The sequence below is a fragment of the Tursiops truncatus genome, chromosome 19, assembly GCF_011762595.2.
Source record: "Tursiops truncatus isolate mTurTru1 chromosome 19, mTurTru1.mat.Y, whole genome shotgun sequence".
Classification (NCBI taxonomy): domain Eukaryota; kingdom Metazoa; phylum Chordata; class Mammalia; order Artiodactyla; family Delphinidae; genus Tursiops; species Tursiops truncatus.
The window spans coordinates 50,504,773-50,531,887 of record NC_047052.1 but is presented as its reverse complement, the minus strand read 5'-3'; the positions used below and the strand labels follow the sequence as shown (position 1 = coordinate 50,531,887).

The window sequence follows — 27,115 nt, the reverse complement described above, 5'->3', positions numbered from 1 at the left end:
GCGTGGTTCGTATCCTGCCTCAGTCTCTTCTTAGGTGCGTGACCTTGGGCAACTTATCCCCCTCCTGTGCCTCAGTTTCCCCACCTATAAAACAGCCCTCTGCTTAAGGTCATCAAAGCTTCAGTGAGACTCTGTAAAGCAGAGAGCGAAAGCCGTAATGGGCATGTAAATGGAAGCTCTTATTCCTACTCTATCCTTTAAAAAATCTTCCCGCCACTCCCTTGTCTGAGATCTTTTTTCTTCTAGAACCACAAAAAAGACGTTCAGCCTCACGCAGAAGCATGGTAAGTAGGGTGACCAGTTGTCCCTGTCTGCCAGGGATGGAAGGGTTTCTAGGGATGTGGAATTGCAGTGCCACATCTGGAAGAGTCCCAGATAAATCGGGATAGATGGTCACCCCAAGGGAGAGTCACAGTCAAACGACAGTAAGCGATGATCCTCCGTAACCGTTTTTGACCCATCAGCTTGGCAAAGATCAAAGAGGCTTGGGGGCTTCCCTGGTGGCGCAGTGGTTGGGAGTCCGCCTGCCGATGCAGGGGACACGAGTTCGTAGCCCTGGTCCGGGAAGATTCCACATGCCGCGGAGCGGCTGGGCCCGTGAGCCGTGGCCGCTGAGCCTGCGCGTCCGGAGCCTGTTGCTCCGCAACAGGAGAGGCCGCGATAGTGAGAGGCCCGCGCACCGCGATGAAGAGTGGCCCCCGCTTGCCACAACTAGAGAAAGCCCTTGCACAGAAACGAAGACCCAACACAGCCAAAAATAAATAAATAAAAAATAAAAATAAAGGAATTCCTTTAAAAAAATTTAAAAAAAAAAAAAAAAAAGAGGCTTGGTACCCGCGCCTAGAGCCTGTGCTCTGCAACAAGAGAAGCCACCGCAATGAGAAGCCCGCGCACCGCAAAGAAGAGTAGCCCCTGCTCGCCGTAACTAGAGAAAGCCTGTGCGCGGTAACGAAGACCTAAAGCAGCCAAAAATAAATAAATAAAATATCATTAAAAAAAAAACAAACAAAGAGGCTTGGTAACTCCAGGGCTGGCCTCAGAGTGGAGAAACAGGTTTTCCATGTCAGGGCGGTGGCAATGTGGATGGAACGAATTGGAAACGTTTATCAAAGAAAAATGCCATCTTTCCTTGGTGCCAGGAACTTGCCTTCAATGTGCCTCGGTCACCTCATCAGAAAATGGGAATGAGGGACTTCCCTGGTGGCACAGTGGCTAAGAATCCACCTGCCACTGCAGGGGACACAGGTTCAAGCCCTGGTCCAAGAAGACCCCGCATGCCGCTAAGCAACTAAGCCCGTGTGCCACAACTACTGAGCCTGCACTCTAGAGCCCGTGAGCCACAACTACCGAGCCCACGTGCCACAACTACTGAAGCCTGCGCACCTAGAACCCATGCTCTGCAACAAGAGAAGCCACCGCAATGAAAAGCCCACATGCCACGACGAAGACCCAACACAGCCACAAAATAAATAAATAAAATAAATAAATTTATAAAAAAAGAAAATGGGAATGAAAATAGAACTTACATCTTTAGGTTGATGTGAGGGTCAAATGAATTAATGTGCATCAAATACTTAAAATAACACCTGACGTGTAGTAAATGCTACAAAACTGTGGTCAGTTATTATTATTTGCAAGCAGATGTTTGCATAGACTTTATGCTAGGATTTTTCTTTTATTGGAGTATAGTTCATTTACGATGTTGTGTTAGTTTCTGGTGTACAGCAAAGTGATTCAGTTCTACATATATATATTATTTTTCATATTCTTTTCCATTATAGTTTATTACAAGATACTGAATATAGTTCCCTGTGCTATACAGTAGGTCCTTGTTGTTCATCTCTTTTATATAGAGTAGTGTATATCTGTTAATCCCAAACTCCTAATTTATTCCTCCCCACCCAAGCTAGGACTTTTCATGCAGCGTATTTATAATTGCCAAAATGTGGAAGCAGCCTATATGACCACCAAAGGGGACATAGTAAGGAAATTATGTCAATCAGGTACGTTATGTTAAGGTTATGTCACATCCATGCAAGAGAATACTGTGAAGTCATTTAAAAGGTATAAGGTTGTCCTCTATGAATGGATTTGAAAAGACCTCTAGTATATAGTTAAGAAAGATTATCTTAAACTTGGCAATGAGACAAAAGGATGACAGCATGTCACTTCCTGGTTGTCCTGGAGCCTCATCTAGCAGACCAACCCAAGCATTATTTCCTTTTCTAGGGGACTGTACCTTTGTTCAATGGATTGTCCACTATCGATTAGGATCCAGACACTGACAAGGTAAATGGTAACTTCCAGAAGTTTGGTTGTCAATCATTTGTCTCTGGTAGAAAAGATAACCTCAGAGGTTAGTTTTGTTGCCCTGTAGGACTTGACTAGCTTCATATCTAAAGTGACCAACTGTTTTTGGCATGCCTTTCCTGAATAATGGTGTTAACCTCTGTTCTTTGAATTCTCCTTTGAAACAGCCAGTTCCCTCATTCAGGATTTAAATAAATCTTTGACCTGCACTTATTACATGTGCCTAAGAGTCAGGCTTTTAATTTTTTATTACACTTTGGCAATAGGTATGTGTGTGTGTGTATTAGATATCCTATATTACCAAATTATATATACAATATATATTATATTCAAAGGAATATATCCTTTGAATATATATATATATTTCAAAGGAAAAAAACAGTGTGTATAGCATGCTGCCATTTGTGATTTTTAAAAACAAGGCAGCAATATATACATATAAAATATATTTATAGAAATGTATATCTGTATCTGCATAGAAAATTCCCAGGAAGGACACAATATGTAGTCAAAGTGGCTGCCTCTGGGGAGTTGTGTCATATCCATACCCTGTTTTTACAGTGTGGATTACTTTTTACCATGAGTGAGTATGTTACCTTTTCAACAACAAAACCAAGAATACCATCTATTTAAAAGAGAGAGAGAGACTTCCCTGGTGGTCCAGCGGGTAGACTCCGTGCTCCCAATGCAAGGGGCCCGGGTTCCATCCCTGGTCGGGGAACTAGATGGCATATGCATGCCGCAACTAAGAAGTCCGCATGCCGCAACTAAAAGATCCCGCGTGCCACAGCTAGGACCCAGCACAGCCAAAAGAAATAAATAATAAGTAAATAAATATTAAAAGTTCTCCTTTAAAAAAAAATAAATAAATAGAAGGGAGAGAAAGAACCTTTCCAGGGCTCCCTATCGCCCTAGTTAAGATGGCCTCAGGAGACCTCTCGGCCTCTCCGGAAACTTCCAATAAGCTGTCCCAGGCCAGGAATGCCTCCTCTACCCCCAGTCCAAAGACCCCTCTCACCAGCTAACTAACCCCTTCTCCTCCTCCAGGTCACAACTCAAACATAAGGAAAGCCAGCCCATGCCCTAGACGGGATTACAGACACACACACACAGACACACACACACACACACACACACACACAAACACACACACACACTTTCTTTCTCCTGTTCTTCAGGAATCACACCTGTTAAATATGCCATATTTATGAGTTTACCCGTCTCCCCCAATGCTGTCAGCTACCTGAGAACAGAGACTAGGAATGTTTCACTCCCTGCGGTGTCCCCAGTGCCCCCCAATAAATATCTGAAAAATAAATAAATGCTTAAAAAATGGATGACATTTATTTGAGCTCCCACCCCTTCCTTCTCTCACTGCCCTGTCCTTCTCAACCCTCCCTTGGTAGGCAGAGTTCTATTTATCATAAATCGAAGTTCTGCTGTCCATTCAGTAAATATTTTTTGAGAGTTCTAGGCACTAGGGATACAGCAAGAAATAAGACACAGAGCATCTCTGTTCTCATGAGATTGAACTTCGACTTCCTGGTCAGGGAAACCAACAGTGGACAAGGAAAGAGATTTTTTTTTAGAGAATCAAAATGCTTTTGGATAAAAAAAAAAAAGAAAAGAAAAAAAAATGCTTTCCGAAAATTTCAAGAACTCCGAGAAAAATTAAATGCGGTAATAGGAGAGGGACAGGGTTTGGGGTGAGGGTGAGGCATCTAATTTAGGTGAATGATCAGGGGAAGACGTCTCTCTAAGAAGGTGACTTTGGAGCTGCAGGACTCCGCATCAGACGTGGGAGGACCTCAGGGTAGAGGTCTCCAGGCAGAGGGAACAGCAGGTGCAAAGTTCTGGAGGCTGGAATTGTTTTATCTTATGGAGGAGAATCACGGTGTCCAGTGTTACTGGAGCAGAGTGACCAGGGCAGAAAGTGGACTAAGATTATGTAGGACCTGATAGGAAAGTCACGGGGATGCTCAGTGCTGATAATAACCATAAAAGTAAAAACCACCACATAAATCCTGAGAATCAAGTGGTGTCCTAGGTAGTGGCTGGTATTTACACCCTAAAGTTGTCTCCTTCCACGGAGCAGGGCTACGTGTGCAACCAACAGGATATTGTGGAAATGACAGTGTGACTTCTGAGGCTGGCCCTCTCTCTCTGGGAAATCGAGCTGCCATGCTGAGGATGCTTGAGCAGTCCTATCTATGGAGAGGTCTGTGTGGCAAGAACTGAGGCCTCCTGCCAACAGCCATGGGGATGAACCCCCAGAGAAGCTGATTCTCCAGCCTCAGCGGAGTCTTCAAATGACTGCATGCAGCCCCGAATAACATCTGACTACAACAGCACGAGACACCATGAGCCAGAATCGTCCAGCAACACCATTCCTGGATTCCTGTGACCTCAGAAACTATACAACATCATAAATATTTATTGTTTTAAGCTGCTAAGTTTGGGGCTAACTTGTTACACAGCCACAGATAACTAATACAATACTTCCCAGGGCAGGATGGCATTGAGTCCTCAGCCTAACCTTGGGAGGGAGAGACTGTATTACTAATACGTTCACATTTTACAGGTAAGAACATCTTCAGTCTCAAGTGCTATGACCTGCCCAGGGTCACTCACAGGCTGTGAGTGGGGACCCAGGAGTCCAACCCTGCGGATCTCCTGGAGGCCCTGCTCTCCCAGCCCCCAGTCTGAGTCCCCTCTGTCCTCTTCCTCTTCTCCAAGGAGCGATGATCTTTCACCGGAGCCTCCGGAGAGAGTGGAAACAGGGAGGCTGGTGAATTTGCCCTCTAGGGACAATTTGCAGGGCTTGGAACAAGAGCCTCCATTTCCACTGAATCTGTCTTTACCACAGAATCTACATGGAGTTACCCGGCTAAGGGGTTGGTCTTCCAGGAAAGCCTAGATCTCTCTCACTGGGCTGATCCCACCCTACAGGCAGAAGATCTGAGCCTCGGGGGGAGGTGGGTGCACGACCAAAATCAAGCAGCTGATAATGATAATGACCTCCAAGACTGAGGGTTTGCCCACTCCTCAGATCATCAAATAAGGAAGGGCGGGACCTCCCACAGGGGTTAAGAATCCACCTGCCAATGCAGGGGACACTGGTTCGAGCCCTGGTCCGGGAAGATCCCACATGCCGCGGAGCAACTAAGCCCATGCGCCACAACTACTGAGCCTGCGTTCTAGAGCCCGTGAGCCACAACTACTGAGCCCGTGCACCACAACTACTGTAGCCCGCGCACCTAGAGCCCATGCTCCACAAGAGAAGCCACCGCAATGAGAAGCCCGCGCACCGCAACGAAGAGTAGCCCCCACTCGCCGCAACTAGAGAAAGCCCGTGCGCAGCAACAAAGACCCAACGCAGTCAAAAATAAAAAATAAATAAATTTATATATTAAAAAAAAAGGAAGCGCTTGGTGGAAACGATGTTGGCAAAGAATGATAACAACAAAAATGATATCGGATGTCCCCCAAAGCCTTTCTCTGGGTTAGGCAACAGGATGAGGTTTCCAGAGCTTCTCTCCTCTGAACAGCTTTGTGTGTCAATGTCAGGAGCACAGACAGCAACTACAATGTCTGTCTTTCATTGACAATTTACGGTGAGCCAGACAGCAACCCTTTTTCATCCTGCCGGGTGAATTTCAAGGCAATGATGTTTCATAATCCCAGATGGTGGAGCCAGGGAAATCACCATCCGTGCCCTGGGGACCAACCAGTGGGGTTGGTGCCCTGGGGTTCAGGAGCTGTGAGGTCCAGGCTCCCACCTGAGCAGGTGCCCGGACAGGTGAGGCCTGAAGGCTCACACCCATCTTGTGGGTGGTCCTGGAGATAATCTACAGTTGGTGAAACGAAACCTTGAGGGGAGGAAGGTCCCTGCCCAAGGTCAGGCAGGAGATCCTCCAACCATAAGGACCTCCAGTTGGAATCCCCAACTGCTCAGACACGGCACCTTGGAAATAAGATCTCTGGGAACAATAATCCCGTGAGAACTTCCCACGAGGTACATCCTATTGTCATCTCCCCTCCACAGAGGAGGAAACTGAGGCTCAGAGAAGCACAGTCCCTGATCCCATCACACGGGTCAGCAGCAGAGCCACAGCTGAGCCAGCACCTGCCCCCCCAGCCTGCACCCTCTTGACCACCAAGCTACGTGACCTCTTAGGAGGCTCACCAAAGGCCCACGGAGCTCAGAGGTCCATTTCTCAGATGAGGAAACTGAAGCTGAGAGAGGTTCTGTCAATTCTCGAGGACACACGGGGGTGAGTGGCACAGCCAGGAATAGAAACCAGATATCTGGGCCCCAGAGCCCTGCCCTTGACTCCCCAAATCTACTTGGGGTCCCCCAAAGCAGGATGAAGCCAGCCCCCTCCTCTGTCACTGCAGCCCAGGCCTGTGACATGGGCTTCCCGTGAGTCATCTGACTAGATCACCGTGGCAACTTGTCATTGTCCCCACTTTGCAGATGAGGAAACTGAGGCTCAGAGTGACCTCACACAGACCCACGTGGCTGCACATCAGCGCAGCAAGACTCCGCCCCCAGCCTTGTCCGGTCTCTGCAGCCCCCGTTGGCTGGAGACAAGGAGCTGGGTGTCGTGCTCATCACTCAAGATTGGACGTGGGAAAAGCCAGAGCCTCTGGGGAAAATGAGGTCCCCAGGTAAGCAATTCACCCCCACCTTATCCCCCAATCAGTGCATTCCCAGCTCCCTCGGGCCGTCTCACAGTCTCCCCTTCTTCCCTCCTGCTGCAGCCACAAAACCTTGACTCTCTGCGTGCTTGTGTCTCTTCAATTCTATTTCTGTCATTCATCCATCCATCTGTTCACCAAATATGTAGGCATCCCACATACCAGGCACCGGGAGGAAATCAAGGTTCAGTGGGGTAGATGGGCAATGAGTGGATAAACACACACAGGAAGAGAGAGTTTCAGGCTGTGGGAAGTTTTAAAGAAAATACAACAGGGAGACGTGCCAGGGAGTTGCCCTCAAGCTGTGAAAAGCCCCCCAGCCCTGGAAGCTGGAGGGCTTGTTCGTGTTGCCTCCCCAACAAGATGCCCCTGAAGCTTCTGGAACCCCCATGCCATGGGCCAGCTTCCCCTGTCCGTCCGCAAACACACACACACACACACACACACACACACACCCCGCCTGCCCCACTGCAGTCACAGCCTGCACCGTTTCTCCAAACATCAGGACGGACCCTCTGATCCATGTAGGATTATCCAGAAACATCACACACTCCTTCTCCATCCCTGGGCCAGACGCTAAAAACACAGCCACGAATAAAATGTGCCCACCTCTGCCCCCTCCTGCCCCCTCCCTCGCTCCGCCTTCCTCCACCTCCTCCGCTGCCCCTGCAGGCACTCACCTTCAGAAAGTAGAGATGAAGCTCTCCTGGTGGCCTGGGATGGAGTAGTCAGACAGCAGAGGCTGAAGGAAATGGGTCCCCTCACATGGGGAGATTTTAAGCCCTGGCTGGGAGTGATGTCATTTGCTGTGGCCTGGATCTCAGAGGGTAATCCTGGCCCGGGTGGGGACTCAACTGGGCGCCAGGAGGTGACATTGGTGGGGAGGGGGAGGGGCACCCGTCTGCCTAATCCCCTCCTCGCCTCCCCACCTCCATGACATCTTGGCAATTAGGGCTGATGGGGAAGGGCGGCCCCAGGTCCCGCCTGTGATCAGGAGTCCCCATTCCTCCGGGAAGTTCTTCCTGAAGTCTAATTGGTGTCCCTCCAGCTTCGGCTATTTTCCCACCAAAGAGGAAGGAGAGCGATGTTGGGTGCTCCTGAGAGATCATTCAAGAAACGAGGGTCGCGGGGCTTTCTTCTCTCTCTCTCCTGGGTCACCCTTTCTCTCCCCAACAGTCTGTCTGCCTGCTGAGTCATCTCTGCACTGTCCCATTGTTTTCCTTTCTGCCTCAGTTTCCCTTTTTCCTCTTTCTTTCCTCAGTTTCTATCACTCTTTGATATCAACTTCTCCCATCTCCTCTTCTCCCCTGGGTTCTCCTCTCTCTCTCTCTACTTGTATCATCTCCATCTCTATCCCTATCTGTCCCTCCCTCCCTCCATGCCTTCGGTCTTCATTTGGGGTTTCCGTGCCTCAGTTTCTCTTTGCTTTGACCCTCAGGTTGTGCCACTGCTGCCCGTCTGCCTGTGTACCCCTGTCTCATTCTCCAACTCTGGGTCTCTCTGTCCCTGTCTTTATTGGTTTACCTGTCTTTCTGTCTTGGTCCCTCTTGTTGTCCGTCTCTCATCCTCTCTGTGCAGCCCTGTCCTTGTTTTGGTCTTGGCCTCTGTCCTTGTCACCCTGTGACACCAGTCTCCCCTACGCCTTGCACCAGTACCTCTCTCCTTTATCCAACCTCTTAAGCTCGAATCTCTGTTCTTGTTTCTCTCTCTCTCTTTCCGTGCCTCTTCCTCTGATTCTTGCTTTCTTTCTCTCTAGCTTCCCCCCTCGTTTCTTTCTCCCTATCTTGGTACCTCTCTTGTTCTGTACTTGTGACTATCCTTGTTTCTGCCTCCCTCTGAACTTTCTTCTCTCTGTCCTTCTCTGGGTGTGTCTCTCTCTCTGGATGTTAATATCTCCCTGAGCTCCTGGACCCAAATGGGTCTGTTCTCCATCTCCATCTACCCCAACATCTACCTATGTGCATGAGGTCTCCGTAATCCCGCCTTGTGGCTGGGTCATTGTGTCTCACCATAAGGGGCCCTTTCTTCCTTCACCCTCCTCCCAACCCCCTGCTAGGAGAGATTAAGGCCAGTAGCCTGGCTGGGGAATCAGGGCCGGTCTCATTAGCTTGAAGAGCCAGGGGTGACAGGGAGAGAGGGGGGGGTTGCCTGACCCTCACTAGTGGGCCAAAAGGCTACTGATGGGAGGATCCAGTCCTGTAACAGACCCTCCTGGCCCATCAGAGAAGGGAAGGAAAGCTGGATGTCAGGGAGAGGAAGAAAGAACAGGTCCTCAAAAGCCCCCGGGGGAAAGGTGTCAGCTTCTCTTAATCACCTCCCCCGAATTTCCCTACCCGGAGTCCCACCAGGCTGGGAGGGTGTAGAGAGCTGGGTTTCAGGTCATGCACGTGGCCCTGGGGTCAACTAAACTGAGTCTAAATCCAGGCTACTCCTCCCCTGAGGCAAATAGCTCTTTCTTTTCTCATCTACACCCAGTGAGCAACTCAGGAAGAAACCTTGGCAATCAGCCTTGCCTTCTCCCTTTTTTCCTCACCTCCCTCCCCACCCCCAGCTTCCCCACCCCCACCCCCAACCAATCTTCCCATAAATCCTGTCATCTCTTCTTGCAGCTAATTGTTCAGCTGAAAACTACAAAACACTGCCGGGAGAAAGTAGCCTCGTCAATAGCGACATATACGGGCGGCCCTCTGTATCCACAAGTTCCGTATCCGCAGACTCACAACCGAGGATCAAAAATACTTGGGAAAAAAATTTTTTTCCAGAAAGTTCCAGAAACTTGAATTTGCCACGTGCCAGCAACTATTTACATAGTCTTTACACTGTATTTACAACCATTTACAAAGCGTTTACTTTGTGTAGGTATTATAAGTAAGCAAGAGATGATGTAAAGCATACAGGAGGACGTGCATAGGGGACATGCAAATACCGCACCATTTTATATAAGAAACTTAAGCATCCTTGGATGTATCTGTGGGGGACTTTGAACCAATCCCTCGTGGATATGGAGGGATGACTGTATCATGTTCATGGATTGGAAGACTGAGTATTAAGATGTCAATTCTTCTCAAACTCATCTTTATTTTTTTATACAATTTTTAAAGGTTACTTTCCATTTACAGTTATTACAAAATATTGTCTATATTCTTCGTGTTATACAATACATCCTTGAGCCTATCCTATACCTAATAGTTTGTACCTCTTACTCCCCTACCCCTACTTTCCCCCTCCCCCCTTCCCTCTCCCCACTGGTAACCACTAGTTTGCTCTCTATATCCATGAGTCTGCTTCTTTTTTGTTATATTCACTAGTTTGTTGAATTTTTAGATTCCACATATAAGTGTTATCACACAGTATTCGTCTTTCTCTGTCTGACTTATTTCACTTAGCATAATACCCTCCAGGTCTATCCATGTTTTTGCAAATGGCAAAATTGCATTCTTTCTATTGTATATCTATACACCACATCTTCTTTATCCATTCATCTGTTGATGGACACTTAGATTGCTTTCATATCTTGCCAATTGTAAATAATGCTGCAATGAACATTGGGGTGCATGGATCTTTTCAAATTAGTGTTTTTGTTTTCTTTGGATATATACCCAGAGTGGAATTGCTGGATCATATGGTAGTTCTACTTTTAATTTTTTGAAAAACCACCATACTATTTTCCACAGTGGCTGCACCAATTTACATTCCCAAAATAGTGTACAAGGATTCCCTTTTCTCCACATCTTCACGAACATTTATTTGTAGTCTTTTTGATGATAGCCATTTTGACAGTGTGAGGTAATATCTTGTTTTGAATTGCATTTCTCTGATGATCAGAAATGTTGAGCAGCTTTTCATGTGCCTGTTGTCCAGCTGTTATATCTTCTTTGGAAAAATGTTTATTCTGCTCTTGTACCCTTTTTTTTTTTTTTTTTTTTTTTTGCGGTACACGGGCCTCTCACTGTTGCAGAGCACAGGCTCCGGACGTGCAGGCTCAGTGGCCATGGCTCACAGGCGCAGCCGCTCCGCGGCATGTGGGATCTTCCCAGACCAGGGATCGAACCCGTGTCCCCTGCATCGGCAGGCGGACTCTCAACCACTGCGCCACCGGGGAAGCCCTCTTGTACCCATTTTTTAATCAAGGGGCTTTTTTAAATATATTGAGTTGTATGAGCTGTTTATATATTTTGAATATTAGCCCCTTATTGGTCATATCATTTGCAAATATTTTCTCTCATTTGGTAGGTTGTCTTTTTTGTTTTGTTGATGGTTGTCTTTGCCATGCAAAAGCTTTTAAGTTTAATTAGATCCCATTTGTTTATTTTTGCTCTTATTTCCTTTGCCTTGGGAGACAGATGCAAAAAATATATACATATATATTGCTACGGTTTATGTCAAAGAGTGTTTTGCCTATGTTCTCTTCTCGGAGTTTTGTGGTTTCCAGTCCTACATTTAGGTCTCTAATCCATTTTGAGTTTATTTTTGTATATAGTGTGAGAAAACGTTCTAATTTCATTCTTATACATGTGGCTGTCCAGTTTTCCCAGCACCACTTATTGAAGAGCCTGTCTTTTCTGCATTGTATATTCTTGCCTCCTTTGTCATAGATTGACTGTAAGTGCATGGGTTTATTTCTGGGATCTCTATTCTGTTCCATTGATTTATGTGTCTGTTTTTGTCCCAGTATCATACAGTATGGTGACTGTAGCTGTAGAGTATAGTCTGAAGTCAGAGAGTATTTGGTCAATTGATTTTTTTTTTTTTAATTTATTTATTTATTTATTTTTGGCTGTGTTGGGTCTTCGTTTCTGTGCAAGGGCTTTCTCTAGTTGTGGCAAGCGGGGGCCACTCTTCATCGCGGTGCGCGGGCCTCTCACTATCGCGGCCTCTCTTGCTGCGGAGCACAGGCTCCAGACGCGCAGGCTCAGTAGTTGTGGCTCACAGGCCTAGTTGCTCCACGGCATGTGGGATCTTCCCGGACCAGGGCTTGAACCCATGTCCCCTGCATTGGCAGGCAGATTTTTAACCACTGCGCCACCAGGGAAGCCCTGGTCAATTGATTTTTGACAAATGTTCCAAAGCAAGTCAACAGGGAATTCTTTTCAATAAATTGTGCTTGAACAATTGGATATCCACATTTAAAAAAAAAAAAAGAAGAACCTCAATCTCTCCTTCATACAATACACAAAAGTTAATTTGAGATCACAGTCTTAAATATGAAAAGCAGAAGTATAAAACACCTATAAAAAAAGAGAAATATTTTCTTGACCTGGGGGAGTAGGCGAAGATAGATGGGACAGAGAAAGCAATAACCATGAAATAGAAAATTGATAAATTAGACTTAATCAAAATGGGAAAATTCTACCCTTCAAACAACATCAAGTTAAAGAAAATCCTAGCCACGGTCTGTTAGAAACTATTTGCAAAACATATAGCTGGGGGGCTCCCCTGGTGGCGCAGTGGTTAAGAATCTACCTGCCAATGAAGGGGACATGGGTTCAAGCCCTGGGCCGGGAAGATCCCACATGCCACGGAGCAACTAAGCCCATGCGCCACAACTACTGAGCCTGCGTCTAGAGCCTGTGAGCCACAACTACTGAGCCCGCATGCCACAACTGCTGAAGCCCGCACACCTAGAGCCTGTGCTCTGCAACAAGAGAAGCCACCGCAATGTGAAGCCCGCACACCGCAACAAAGAGTAGCCCCTGTAACCCCTGCTCGCCGCAACTAGAGAAAGCCCGCATGCAGCAACGAAGCCCCAACACAGCCAAAAATAAATAAATGATATAAATAAATTTATTTTTTAAAAAATGTATAGCTAGCAAAGACCTTATATCCAGAATACATAAGAAAGGCTCTTTCAACTCAATAATAAAATAGCTGGAAGAGACACTTCACAAAAGTTATACAAATGGCCAATAAGGGCACAAAAAGATATTCAACATTATTTGTCATTAGGGAAAGAAAAATTAAAACCACAATGAGATATTACATATGACCAGCAAAATGATTACCGTGAAAAGGATCATCACAAATGTTGGTGAGGTTGTGGAGCAACTGGAACTCTCACACTTTTTGGTGGGAGTAGGATGGTGAAGTCACACTGAAGAACTGCTTGGCTATTTTCTATAAAGATGAACTATTTTAACCTTATAAGTTGATCCACTTCTAGATATTTATCCAAGAGAAATGAAAACCTATGTCCACCAAAAGACCTGTACAGAAACGTTCATAGCAGCTTTTTTTTTTCATACTACTCCCAGATGGGAAACAACTCAAATGTCTACTGAGCTGTAAAAGAACAGAGTGTGGGGTTTCCCTGGTGGCACAGTGGTTGAGAGTCCGCCTGCTGATGCAGGGGACACCGGTTCGTGCCCCGGTCCGGGAAGATCCCATCCGCGGCTGGGCCCGTGAGCCATGGCCGCTGAGCCTGCGCGTCCGGAGCCTGTGCTACGCAACGGGAGAGGCCACAACAGTGAGAGGCCCGCGTACCGCAAAAAAAGAAAGAACAGAGTGTGACATAGTCATAAAATGGAATACTACTCAGCAATGAGAAAGGAACATCCTACTACATGTACAACGTCATGGATGATTCCCAAAACCTTTTGCTGAGTGAAAGAAGCCAGACACAAAGACTGCATACGGCATGTAATATTGTGACTTATAATAAGAAATATATCTTTGGTCTTGGTACCATTCCTCGCACAGAGCTCCTAAAACCTTGAGTTCCTGTGATGAGAAAGATAAAGGTGTCTTTTGTTATGATAATGAGGCAACCTTCAGAAAGCCCTAGGTGACTTAAGGATGGGCTGATTGCCAGGGAAACCAATCATGGGATTAGAGGATTAAACTTTCAGTCCCCTCCTCCTCTCTAACGCTCCCCACCCACCTACCCCCTCCTAGGATGTGAAAGGAGCTAGAGATTGAGTTTAAATGCCAAGGACCAAGGACTTCATCAATCATGTCAACGTAATGAAACCTCCATAAAAACCCCAGAGGATGGGATTCTAAGAGCTTCGAGGTTGGTGAACTAGGACACATCTATGTGCTGAGACGGTGGTACACCCCAAACTCCACCGGTACAGAAGCTCCTGTGTTTGGGAGCCTTTTGGATCTCGTCATCTGTATCTCTTCATCTGGCTGTTAAAATCCTTTTATAATAAAATAATCTAGTGAGTAAATGTTTTCCTGAGTTCTGTGGGCCCTCCCTAGCAAATTAATGAAACCCAACGAGGGGATCATGGGAACGTCCGATTTACGGCTGGTAGGTCAGGAGCACAGGGGACAATCTGGACTTGAGATTGGTGCCTAAAGGGGATGAAGGGGACAGTCTTGTGAGCCGGAGACTTAGCCTGTGGGATCTGATGCTGTCTCCAGGTAGGTAGTGTCAGAATCGTGTTAATTGCTTGGTAGTGTTGGAAAACACCCATTGAACTGTATAATTCCAAAGTTCCAGAACAAAACACATTTTTTTAAATCAGAAAATCATTGCCAGGGACTGGGGCAGGGGTTGGCTAATGGAGTTTGACTGCTTAGTGGATACAGACAGGATTTCCTTTTGGGGTGATGAAAATGCTCTGGAATTAGATAGTGATGACAGTTGCACAATCTTGTGAATATACTATATAAACACCACTGAGTTGTACACTTTCGGTGGTGAATTTTATGGTATATGAATTAGATCTCAATTAAAAAAAGAAATCAGAAGAAGCAAGTTGCCTGGAGTGCAGAAGGAGCATTGACTGCAAAGTGGCATGAGGGAATTTGGGGGTGGTGCAAATGTCCTGCATCCTGATAGGTGTGAGAAGGGTAAGCATTTGTCAAAATCCACCAAGCTCATCACTTAAAATATATGCATTTTAATGTATGTAAATTATGCCTTTATTTTTTTTTAAAGGTATTGGAGGAAAATATCATCTCCAATCTAACTTTTTCCTCACCGCCTTGACTGCGTGTAGCCTAGACCAGGAGGATGGCAGAAGCTTCTCTTCCCCGCCGCCATAGCCTCAATCTTCATCAGTTCTCTGCTCAGGATCGGAGCCTTAACTCCTCCCACAATTAGAAGACAATCCACCCTGTGCCCAGCTCTCTGTGATCCGGCTTCTAACCACTCACTCGCCTTCTGTCGCCCTGGCTTCTTTCTGTCCCCAAAACTAGCCAAGCACAAGGAAGGAGCCCATCATGGCCCACAAGGCAGGGTCCCAGAGCAGCTGGGGGTGGACAGCAAGAGAAAGACAGGGACACTGAGGGAGATAAAAGGACTGAGAGATATAGTGAGATAGAGGAGAGGTACAAAGACGGAATAAATATTCATTTGTTCAACGACGCAATGACCAAGACGGAAAGGTACCAAAGAGAAAGAATCTTGGTGTTTGTCAAGGGCCCATGATTGCAGCAGGAGGGAACGGGGTTAGACTGCGGGGGTGGCCCCAGGTAGTGTGAGATGCTGGAGGACATTTGCATCAGGTCATTGATGAGTTTCAGTCTCAGCTCTACCGCAAGACTGAGGGCTCCTCACACCTGCACCCCCTTAGCTGCCTAACACATTCACGCAATTTTATTTTCTGTAAAATTCTTATCACTGCCTTGTCGCTTGTCTGCCCCTCTCATGGGAACGTGGGCTCCAGGAGGGCTGGGATCGTATTCACCTTGTTCTCAGCTGTATTCCCAGTGCCTGGGACAGTCCCAGATGCATAGTAAATGCTCAAGAAATTTGGATGGGATGGATTAGTGGCGGAATGAATGGCAGAGGGGCAGGGGCAGGTAGACACGCACACAGGGAAGCTGTGGTGTGGTTTCACCAAAAGGACCAGGGACTCATGATGGCAGAAGGGAGTGAGATTGGGATGCCGGATGCTTCAGGGATCGCATTATCGCTGAGCTGATTACTTTGGGTTCTAACTAGCCCATGAATCCAGGTTTTCCCCACCTCCCATGTTAGGAAGTGAGGGCGTCCATCCCAGCTCCTTGTCCCCGATGGACACGGGAGCCACCCAGGCCTGCAGAGACAGCGTGAACCAGCCAAGTCGGGGGAGTCTTGCTAAGGGCTGATGTGAAGCCCACCCTTTACTCGCTGTGTGGCCTTGGGCCATTCACATAACCTCTCTGGACCTCGGTCTCCTCATCTGTAAAGTGGGGACGATAACAAGTTACCACCATAATCCAGTCAGATGAGCCAAGAGAAGCCCATGTCACAGGGCTGGGCTGCAGTGAGTGCAGGGGAGGGGACTGGCCTCATCCTATCTGGGGGGATTCCAGGTAGATTTGAGGAGTCAGGGGCAGGGCTCTGGGACCCAAGATAGCTGGGTTCTATTCTGGGCTGTGCCACTCACCCCCGTGTGTCCTTGGGAATTGACAGAACCTCTCTCGGCTGAGAAGTGGACATCTGACATCCGTGGGGCTGTGGGGAGCATCTGAAGAGGCCGTGTAGCTTCGCGGTCAGGAGGGTTCAGGCTTGGGGGGCCGGCGCTGGCTCAGCCGTGGCTCTGTCACTTATGTGTGTGATGGGACCTGGGACTCTGCTTCTCCGAGCCTCAGTTTCCTCCTCCGTGGAGTGGAGATGACAATAAGACCTACCTCGTGGGAAGTTGTCACTGGATTATTGTTCCCTGAGATATTATTCCCTAGGGCCTGGATGCCGTGTCTGGGATTCCAACTGGTGGGTCCTTATGGATGGAGAACATCCTGCCTGACCTGGGGCAGGCACCTTCCTCCCCCAAGGCTTGCTTTCTCCAACTGTAGATTATCTCCAGGACCACCCACAAAGTGGATGTGAGCCTTCAGGCCTCACCTGTCCGGGCACCTGCTCAGGTGGGAGCCTGGACCTCACAGCTCCTGAACCCCAGGCATCAACCCCACTGGTTGGTCCCCAGGGCACGGATGGTGATTTCCCTGGCTCCACCATTTGGGATTAGGAAACACCATTGCCTTGAAATTCACCCAGGTTGCAGAAGACTTAAACAGACATTTCAAAAGTGAGGCTAGGGCTTCCCTGGTGGCGCAGTGTTTGAGAATCCACCTGCCAATGCAGGGGACACGGGTTCGATCCCTGATCCGGGAAGATTCCCACATGCTGCAGAGCAACTAAGCCCGTACGCCACAACTACTGAGCCTGCGCTCTAGAGCCCACGAGCCACAACTACTGAGCCCACGTGCCACAATTACTGAAGCCCGAGCGCCTAGAGCCTGTGCTCTACAACAAGAAAAGCTGCCGCAATGAGTAGCCCCTGCTCACTGCAACCAGAGAAAGCCCGCGTGCAGCAACGAAGACCCAATGCAGCCAAAAATAAACAAAATTTTTAAAAGTGAGGATAGTAAATTGTCCATCAACTCACAATACAGGATGCAGTTTCATCAATCATCAGGGAAATGGAAATTAAGACCTCACAGTGATGCCTCTATGCCGCACCAGAATGCCTAAAATGGAAGGCTGACAATACCATGTGTTAGATAGATAAACAGACATATATGTGTGTAATGTTATATATATCATAATTATATTATAGATCATATGACATATTATATATATTACATTAATATATTTGCATTTATATCTGTGTATGCAGATATATGGTGTATGCAGGTATATGTGTATGTCTATACTTACAAAATATTCTTTGGGCCCAATCGCGATGGCAGAGCCTGTGGTGCTGGACCAGGCCATAATGATATTAACCCTGTAGTGAATGGACCATAAGGACACACAGGGGCTCCAGAGGGACATAGGGATAAGGTCTCCAACCAACCCAGTTTTCTTGGGACTGTCCCAATTTAGCACTGAAAGTCCCACATTCTGAGAACCCCTGAACCCAGTCAAATACGGAGGATTGCTCCCCTATTTTGGGGAGGGGATATTGACCAAACTCAGGAGTTTATTTGGGTAGAACAGCTAGAACCTCCATACTGGTGTGTATACTGGACAAACTGTCAGCTTCAGCGATAAGGATTATCAGCTCAGGTCTTCAGAGGAGGAAAACTGAGATGCAAAGGAGACACACAGAAACACACGCCTTGCGCAGAGACACACAGTGGTGAAAAGAAACGATATTTGGGCCATGGCTTCTTTGCCCATTGAAACCAATGTCCTCGACAGCCCTGCTACATGCAATTCAGAGTCTTAACGGGACTTTCACCGGGACGTACAGACACAGCCCAGGGCCTCTCCAGCCTTTGAAAGTTACCGAGGACCCAGGGAGCCTGGTGGAGATTGGTTATATCAATCGCTATTTACTATATTCAAAGTTAAAACGGAGGCATTTGAAAAATATTTTAAAATTTATTAAAAACGTATTTTTTAATTTTTAAAATTTATTTATTTATTTTTTGGCTGCGTTGGGTCTTTGTTGCTGCGCGCGGGCTTTCTCTAGTTGCGGCGAGCGAGGGCTACTCTTTGTTGCAGTGCTCGGCTTCTCATTGCGGTGGCTTCTTTTTGTTGAGGGGCAGAGGCTCTAGGCGTCCGGGCTTCAGTAACTGTGGCATGTGGGCTCAGTAGTTTTGGCTCTCGGGCTCCAGGGCGCAGGCTCAGTAGTTGTGGCGCACGGGCTTAGTTGCTCCAGGGCATGTGGGATCTTCCTGGACCAGGGCTCGAACCTGTCTCCCCTGCATTGTCAGGGAAGTCCCAAAATATATTTTAAATACTGTACTTTTTAAAAAAAAACGAATGCTTTCCTTGAACACTCCAAAGATGAGCTAGACCTCGGGGCTCTGCAGAAGATTGCTGGCAGGTCAGACCCTTCCAGAACATTCCCTGGCCAGGAACCTCAGGTCATCTCTCAGAGCCGTGGTCAGACACCCCCAGACTCCCACACATGTAACCCCTTTCCCTGCCTCCAGAACTCCCCGTTACTCCCAAAGGGACAGAGAGGGGAGAGTGGGTAGGAAATCAGGATCCAGGCTCGGGATACACTTTTTGAAATCAACTACGTTGGAACCCTCCTTACCCTTTAAATGTTTCCTTAACAGCCAGGGAGTGCGCATGCGCCCTCTGCCCCCCCCCCCCCGCCCCCGCCCCCGCCACCCCTGCTCTCTGGTCCTCCCTCCCCTCGTCTCCTCTGACGCCCTCCTGCGGCCGCCCTGGCCCCTGGGTCTCCACACAGCCGGTCCTCTGACCCTGTCATGGTCCCATTTAGCAAATGATCCAATCCTCTTAGGCCAGGCCGGCCTCAGCAGAGCAGGGAGAGAATTAGATCAGATTTGGGAGGGGGACAGTCATGTGATGGACTGTGGGGGAGGGGAAGGGACAGACCGTCGGGACAGAATGAAAACTCCTGCTTAGTGAAACCCCACGACGAGGAGGTGTGAGGCTTCTCACACACTGAGACCCCTAGGAAGAGGCGAGGCTGGGGGGGGAGACGGAAGCGGGGCACCGAGGGGCAGGGAGGGCACCTGGGAGCCGAGATGTCTTACTCCTCATGCTGGGAGTTTTCCCACCTTTGGCAGTCACCCTGTGGTTACCGAAGAGCCCGACACTTCTGCCTGCGGCTTCAGACCATCTCTCCTCTCTTTAGGGACCCTGTTTCCTCCTCTAGAATTATTCATTGTTGGCATGTGTGTTTTTATGGGACAGATGTTGGCAGCCTTTGGGCTGCCCTCAGGAGCGCCCCCAAGCCCTAACCCCATTCCCCCCCCCCAACTTCACCTCCCTACCTCCCCGTCTGCAGGCTCCCCGTCTGCAGAGAGCCTCAGGAATTCACAGATGCCACATACCATGTTCTTTCCAGAACCTTCTGAATAGGGCAGGGATGAGACATCAAGAGGAACTTGTGGAGGCAGAAAGCTGTCTGGTCAGGGAGTCACTGTTACGTTCAACTCTTCCTGGGCACTTGGCACTTTGCTGGGAATTTTCGCAACTCCTCCCCCACCAGATTAGACCCCAGAGCTTGTTACGCCCCCGAGGGGTCCCTCCTTTCCAAGCTCTGAGTTCACTTGTGACATCTTTTGCTGCGGTTCTTTGAGCAGCTACGTTCTATAAAGATACTTCAAACATGGAATTCTCGAATTCGTTTCTGTTCCTATGTTTCTGGGAGCCCCTAGTTGCCTTTTCATCAACCAATCAATGGGTCACCTTGTTTTATGTGCGTTTCTGTTTAAAGACACTATATTTACCATATATCGTTTATTCTTTCATGTTGAACATGTGGCCAGCAGCACTGTAATTCGTGCCTGAAGGAAGCTTATCTCGAACACATATTTTCTCTGTAAGACACATCACTGCCTTCTGGGAAGGAACAGAAGACAGCGCTTCAGTACTATGCTTAGAGGCATTTTAAACAGTGAAATCGCCAACGAAAAGCACAAAAATAGCACACGACGGGCTTCCCGGGTGGCGCAGTGGTTGAGAGTACGCCTGCTGATGCAGGGGACGCAGGTTCGTGCCCCGGTCCGGGAAGATCCCACATGCCGCGGAGCGGCTGGGCCTGTGAGCCATGGCCGCTGAGCCTGTGCTCCACAATGGGGGAGGCCACAGCAGTGGGCGCACCGCAGAAGAAAAAAAAAAAAATAGCACACGACCCAGCAATTCCACTCCTAGGTATATATCCCAAAGAATTGAAAGCAGGGACTTGAACCAATATTTGTTCAAGCACTGTTCACAATAGCCAAGAGATGGAAACAACTCAAGTGTCCATCAACAGATGAATGGAGAAACAAAATGTGGTCTATACATCCATAATGGAATATTCTCCAGCCATAAAAAGGAATAAAGTTCCGACACACACTACAACGCGGCAGAACCTTGAAGACATTCTGCTTAGTGAAATGAGCCAGACACAGAAGGAAAAAATACTGTCCGATTCCACTTATAGGAGTTAATTAGAGTGGTCAAGTTCGTAGAGACACAAAATAGTGCAAAGGTTACCAGGGGCTGGGGGGAGGGTGGAAAGGGAGGTTGTGTTTAAGGGGTACAGAGTTTCTGTTGGGGATGATGAAAAGGTTTTAGGTATAGAAAGTGGTGATGGTTACACAATATCGTGAATGTAGTTACTGCCACTGAATTGTATACTTATGAATGGTTAAAACGATATTAATATTATAAAATCTTACAATTTTCAAAGCACAAAAATACCTCCAAAATGCGGCCCCAAATAGACCTCGAAAAGGGCACCTGTTTATAGTATAAGGGCTGAAACAACAAGGCAGATTGTCCCTGTGTTCCAGGTCGGCTGCGAGCACACACGAGGTTGGCCCCTCGAATTTTTCACAGCTCTGCACACGTCTGCAAATAACGAGAAAAGGAGTCTTCCTTTGGGTGTTACAAAGAAATTTTACCGAGTAGGCAAATTGGCAAATAGGGAATCTGCAAATAAACTACATTTCAAGAATGAAAGAAGAGGCAGAGAGCAATGTCTAGAGACCTAGAGAAGAGCCCCAATGATGGAAAGACAGGCCAGGAAGTTCTAAAAGGCAGAGATCAAATCCCCCTCCCCCATCTTCTCTCCATCTCCCCAGCATTGTCTTCAAAGCCCAGCTTGCTCCTTTAGTGATGCCTCTGGTTGCAGAGAGCGGGAGAGGTCTCGCCGTCTGTGGGCATCTCCCAGGCAGGAGGCAGAGATAGATCAACCAAACGGGGAGGACCAGATGCAGGGCTTGCCCGGGAAGCGTCTGCAGAGGAGATCAAGGAATTGATGGATAGGGAGAGAGCCACTGTTTCTGTTCTGATTGAATCAAAAATAAAAGAACTACTTTTTTCCTCCTCTTAGCACATATTTTTACCGACTCCTTTCCCATCTCTGTCTCTTTTGCCCAAGGGGATTCTGGGCCGTAGACGACCTTCCCCATCCATCTGAATCTGGGAATGGGACGGCAGTCTGGGAAACCCAAGGAGGAACACTCAGGAGCCCCTGCTCCCCCAGCTGTCCCTGGGTGGGCTCTGCCCTCTGTGTTTCCATCCAGCCCTGGGATGAATGAGGTCAGAACAGAAGGCAAGGCAACCATGTGGCCCCAGGCGGCATCCAGAGACAGAAATTGGCCTTGTTTTCCTGCTTGCAAATGAAAAAATAATAATAGTTAAGCAGTAGGAAAGAGAAAATGAACACACATCATTCTCCACAGCCCCTGGGTAATTCATTTTTACTGGGTATTTTGTTGCGGTTGTCAATGCAGATATATTATGGATATATGTTGTGGGGTGTGTGTGTGTGTGTGTGTGTGTGTGTGTATAATATGTGCTTATGGACTGTATACATTCTCAGAAATGAACAGTGTGTCTGAGACATTACTCCATGTCAAAAACTGTACACTCATCCAATCACACACCCTTAGTCATCAACTTTGAGTTTTTCTCATTCTAGGAGATTCAGGAGAAAAAAAAAAAAAACCTAACAAGAACTCTGTCTGGACACATTTATTTTGGCAAAATCACTGAAAATCATCAATTCATCAATTGAACATTGAAATCAATTGAAAATTGATTGAAAATCAATTGAAATTGATTTTCAATTGATTGAAAATCAATTGAAAATTGATTTTCATCACTGAAAATCATCAAATCATCAATTCAACAATCATCAATTGTTACTAAATACCCCTCAGTCCTTTTAATTGTTAATTAGCATTCCACAGTCTGAAGTTACCAAGAATTATTTATTCTTTCTCTTATTCAAGGACACAGATTGATCCCATTAACTCAGCTGATTGGTAGCTCAAGAAAGTATCAATATATTCGTGGATGCCCACAGTGGTCAAGAATCCTCCCAGCCCAAATCTCTTCTTGACAAAAACCAAAGGGTACTACGTTCATTCGCTCCTATTCAGTCGTTTCCAAAATCTCCAAAAATCTTTTACCAACCTTCATTCCATCAGCAGTGAGAGAAAGACACATTCCCCATCCTGCGTCCCAACCCATCTTGATCAATCCAGTAGGCAATAAAATGAGCGTTGCATTCGTTTCTATATTTTTATGATAGGTATTCACATAACAAAATTCACTCATTTAAAGTATACAATTCAATGCTCCTTAGTGTATTCACAGAGTTCTGCATCCATCCCCGTAATCCATTTTGGAACTTTTTCATAACCCCAGATAGAAACCCCATACCCGTCACCAGTTGGTCCCAATTTTCCTCTCTCCCGAGTTCCTGGAAACCGCGAATCCACCTTCTGTCTCTATGGCTTTGTCTATGCTGGACATCGCCTATAAACGGAACCATACAGAGTGTGGCCTTTTGTACCTGGCTTCTTTCTATTGGCCTAATGGGTTCAAGGTTCATCCACGTTGTAGTGTGGATCAGTATTTTATTCCATTTCATGGTTAAAAGATACTCCATGGTATGAAGAAATGACATTTTGTTTATCCCTCCATCAATAGATGGACATTTCTGTTTAATTTCCACCTTTTGGTTCCTGTGACTAGCGCTGCCATGAACATTTCCGTATTTATACATTTTCCTAAAATAGTATCAGTGAGTTTGTCCATCTAGTTATGCTTTTATTGGCCAAATAAACTACCACACTGCAAAATCTTTGAGGGCAGGGACCTTCCTTTTCTGGTCACTCCTGCTTTCCCAGCAGATTTATGAGGCCTGATAGGGAAGAGCTGATGGATTATTACTATATCTAACACTAAGTAGCAGTTAAAAACAATGAACTTGACCTATAATAACAACATCTAAATATTTTATTTGACTTTGAATTTGATCTCCCACGTATTTCCAGCACCATGAACTGCGAGCCTTGTCAGCTGTGCTCTCCCTTGACTCCCTGACCCCTGACCCCATGAAGGTCCTGCCAAAAGAGGATGGAGTCACCCACTCAGGTGTCTGGACAGAACAGATGCCCCACCAGGTTCTCCCTGATGGTCTTTGGCTGAGGGTATTGGCAGCTATCACGAAATGTCTCCGACACCAGCCTACACTCCCAAAGCGTGAGACAGCCAGATTCCCCAGCCCCTCGGTTACCAGTTCCTGGCATGGAGCCTATTCTCAATCTTTGCCCATCTAAACATCACGATGTTCCATTTAATCTCCTTTAAAAAGTAGGGAGGGGCTTCTCTGGTGGCGCAGTGGTTGGGAGTCCACCTGCCGATGCAGGGGACACGGGTTCGTGCCCCGGTCCGGGAAGATCCCACATGCCGTGGAACGGCTGGGCCCGTGAGCCATGGCCGCTGAGCCTGCGCGTCCGGAGCCTGTGCTCCGCAACGGGAGAGGCCACAACAGTGAGAGGCCCGCGTACCGCAAAAATAAATAAATAAATAAAAAGTAGGGAGAAGGTGGCCTCGAGTCACATCTTACAGATCAAGGACATGACTAGATTCTCCCCTGTCGACAGCAGCACCGTCGACTGTCCTGGTGACCAATGTGTTCCCAGCTGCCCAAGAAGCAGAAAAGATGTACAATTATAGCTGAATGTTGCCAAAAAGGAGCAGAGTAAATGGCAGGACGCCCGCGTGAGCAACAGAGAGTGACGTAAATCAAATAACGAGTTCTCTCTGCTTTGTTTCAGGTTGTACTTGATCACTTGTTTTTTGTTTTTTTTTTTTTTACCCAGAGCCTCTGATCACTTGTTTAATTGTCATCTCCCACTGATGATAATAAAAGTTCCCTGGGGATGAGCATATTAAGCTGTGTCCCCCCCGACCCCAGGAGACCCTGGCACGACCCAGGAGTTCAGTCTGATGTTTAGTCCCAGGTCTATGCGGCCGGGAGAGGCAGAAAGCTGGGCTCCTGAGACCCAAGATCCTGAGTCACACAGGCAAACCAGACCCTTCATTCATCCCAGAAGGGAAAAGGGCAGGACCCAGGCTGTCTTAACACACAGGGATATTAGCAGCTCCCAGGAAAGGCCCAGCGAGTAGCTGCTGCTCAATACGAAAAGGATTAATCAATGATTGCATCTCCTGCAAAGGAGTGAGTCTGAGGGTGGGGCAAGACAGGGTGGGTTCCAGGACCCTTAGGGTGTGCCCAGGTGGGCACAGCATAAAGCTGGGATGTAAGCCCCAGGCCCTGTGAGCAGAGCCTCAGATGCAGACAGCAGAGCAGCAGTGAGGAGGAAGCGAGAACCCAAGTCTCTCATGGGTGAGTCTGGGCCACCAGGAGGGCTCTGGGCCGGCGGTGGGGTTGTGCAAAGGGTGTCCTAGGGCCAAGGCTGGGAGGCCTCCTGGGCATCCAGGGAAGGGCCCAGCTGTCTGAGAGCGCTTCTTGCGCTGTGCTGTGGGGAGGGCTTAGCGGAGTCTGGGGAATGGAATTACATTACTGGGGTGAGATTAGCAGAGAGCCTGGCACGCAGTGGTCCCCTGTAAACGTCAGGGTGGCTCCAGCCCTTGGATGGGAGAGGGGGAGCGCTAAGGAGCCTGTCCTGCGTGCCTTCCCAGGCTGGGGGCCCTGCAGTACTCCAGGAGCTGTGATCAGGCCCATTTCAAAGCTGTGTTCACTGAGGCCCAGAGAGGTACGGGGGCTGGGGCTGAAGTACGGAGAGCTTGAGTCTGACCAAGAACATCTGGTCCCGATGCCGCAGGCTTCTCCACGCACTGCCTGCCGCCCTCAGGCCTGAGCCCCCCGGCTGCTCCCAAGGGCCTGGCGCAGGTAGGCAGAGGGTGCCAGGCGGGCTGGGGGCTGTTGCTGGGGCTCATGTGACCCTGCTTCCCCCTTGGCCAGGCCCCACACGGAGCGCAGGACCCCCGAAGAGGAAGCGGCAGGAGCGCACGGTATACACCAAAGAGCAACTGGACGTGCTCAAGGAATACTTCCAGAAGAATGAGTACCCCGGCTACCAGGACCGCCTGCGCCTGGCGACCAGGCTCAGCCTAGAGGAGCACAAACTGCAGGTCTGACGCGCCCCCCACCAGGCCCCGCCCTTCCCCGCCCCCCGCCAGACGCGCTCCCACCTCGCCGCCTATCAAGTGCCCTGCCCCTGGGCCACCTTTCCGCCCTCTTCGCTCTGCAGGAGGGGATCAGCAAGGCCAAAGCGGTCCGGTGCTGCCCTGGGTCACGCAGCAAGCAAGGGGTCTCCCGGGTGCGGACCCAGGGCTGGACCCCGAGTCCGCCTCAACCCTGTGCCATACAAGCCCTCCAAGCGCATCCGGCCGGGACTGACGCCCCCCGTGGTCTCCCCGTGCCCAGACCTCAGGGCCTCTGAACCCGCGGACCTCTCGGGCAGACCCCTTCCTGGCCGCCAGGCCCTCCTGCCCTCTGCACCCCTCCCCGGCGGCCTCCTGAACACCAGGGGCAACAAATTGGATCTGGAGGGCCGAGGGAGAGGGGAGGCCGGCTTCTCACCCGGGCGGGGCAGCCTCATACCCGGGGCAGAGGCGAGTGCACGCAGCCTCTCGCCTCTTACGCCTCCTCCCGGTCCCCTGTCTCCCCAGATGTGGTTCAAGAACCGCCGGGCCCAACGCTCGCGGCTGGAGCGACTGGCCAAGGGCCGAAGCCAGAGGGCCCGCGATGCTCCCATGGACCGCGGGATCCCCTGCGCCCCCGGGCCCGCGCCTGCCCCTGTCATTGCCGCTGCCGCCGCAGTTGCCGGCCCCGCATTCCCAGACGGCCCGGGATTCCGCAGCCCGCCTGCGCGCAGCCCCGCGGGGATGCTCCCAGCGCCAGAGCCCAGCATCTCCAGCCACGGCCGGGCCATGTGGGCCCCGGCACAAGGCGCCCAGTCGCCCGTCCAGGCTGCTTCAGCCCCGGCCCCGGCCCCGGCCCCAGTCTGGCCTCTGGACCCCTACGCCCCCAACTTTGGCCCAGATCCTTTTCCAATTCCAGATTTTACAGTGGTATTCTCACCCCAAGACCCCTCCCCCGGATCCCCCTCTCCCTTGATGTCTGGGTCCCGAAAGAGAGATGAGTCTGTGGATGAGAACGACTTAGACCCCAAGCGGTTACTGAACTTATAGGGTCATCTGTCCCCGCAAAGCCCGGCAGACCCCGCGGGGCCAGAGGGGACTAGGGCGTTGGGGGCCTGCGCTTGGCGCCCACGCGGTGCGGGAAGATGTGGCTGCTTGGGGTTCACAGCCGGTTACTCTCCGCAGCGTGACTGCACCTCTCTTGATCCAGCCTGGGGAGGGGACATTTTTGTGTCACCGGTCGCGCAGCTCTGAATGTCCCCGCCCCCGCCCCGTTATTCGGGGCGCCCGTGGGCATTTCTGTCAATGCCTAAGTGAGCTGTGGAATTGCTGCTCGCGGTGTGTGTT

General features: G+C 48.9%; 1 protein-coding gene across 1 annotated transcript; it reads left to right on the top strand.

The window, feature by feature from the left end:
• The first annotated feature begins 15,328 nt into the window (after window positions 1-15,328).
• Window positions 15,329-27,081, top strand: LOC141277125 (tetrapeptide repeat homeobox protein 2-like). The gene is given in 5 exon segments (XM_073795666.1): window positions 15,329-15,345; window positions 24,946-25,007; window positions 25,587-25,756; window positions 26,297-26,903; window positions 27,017-27,081. Coding segments are annotated over 5 exon segments (921 nt in total).
• The last annotated feature ends 34 nt before the right edge of the window (window positions 27,082-27,115 follow it).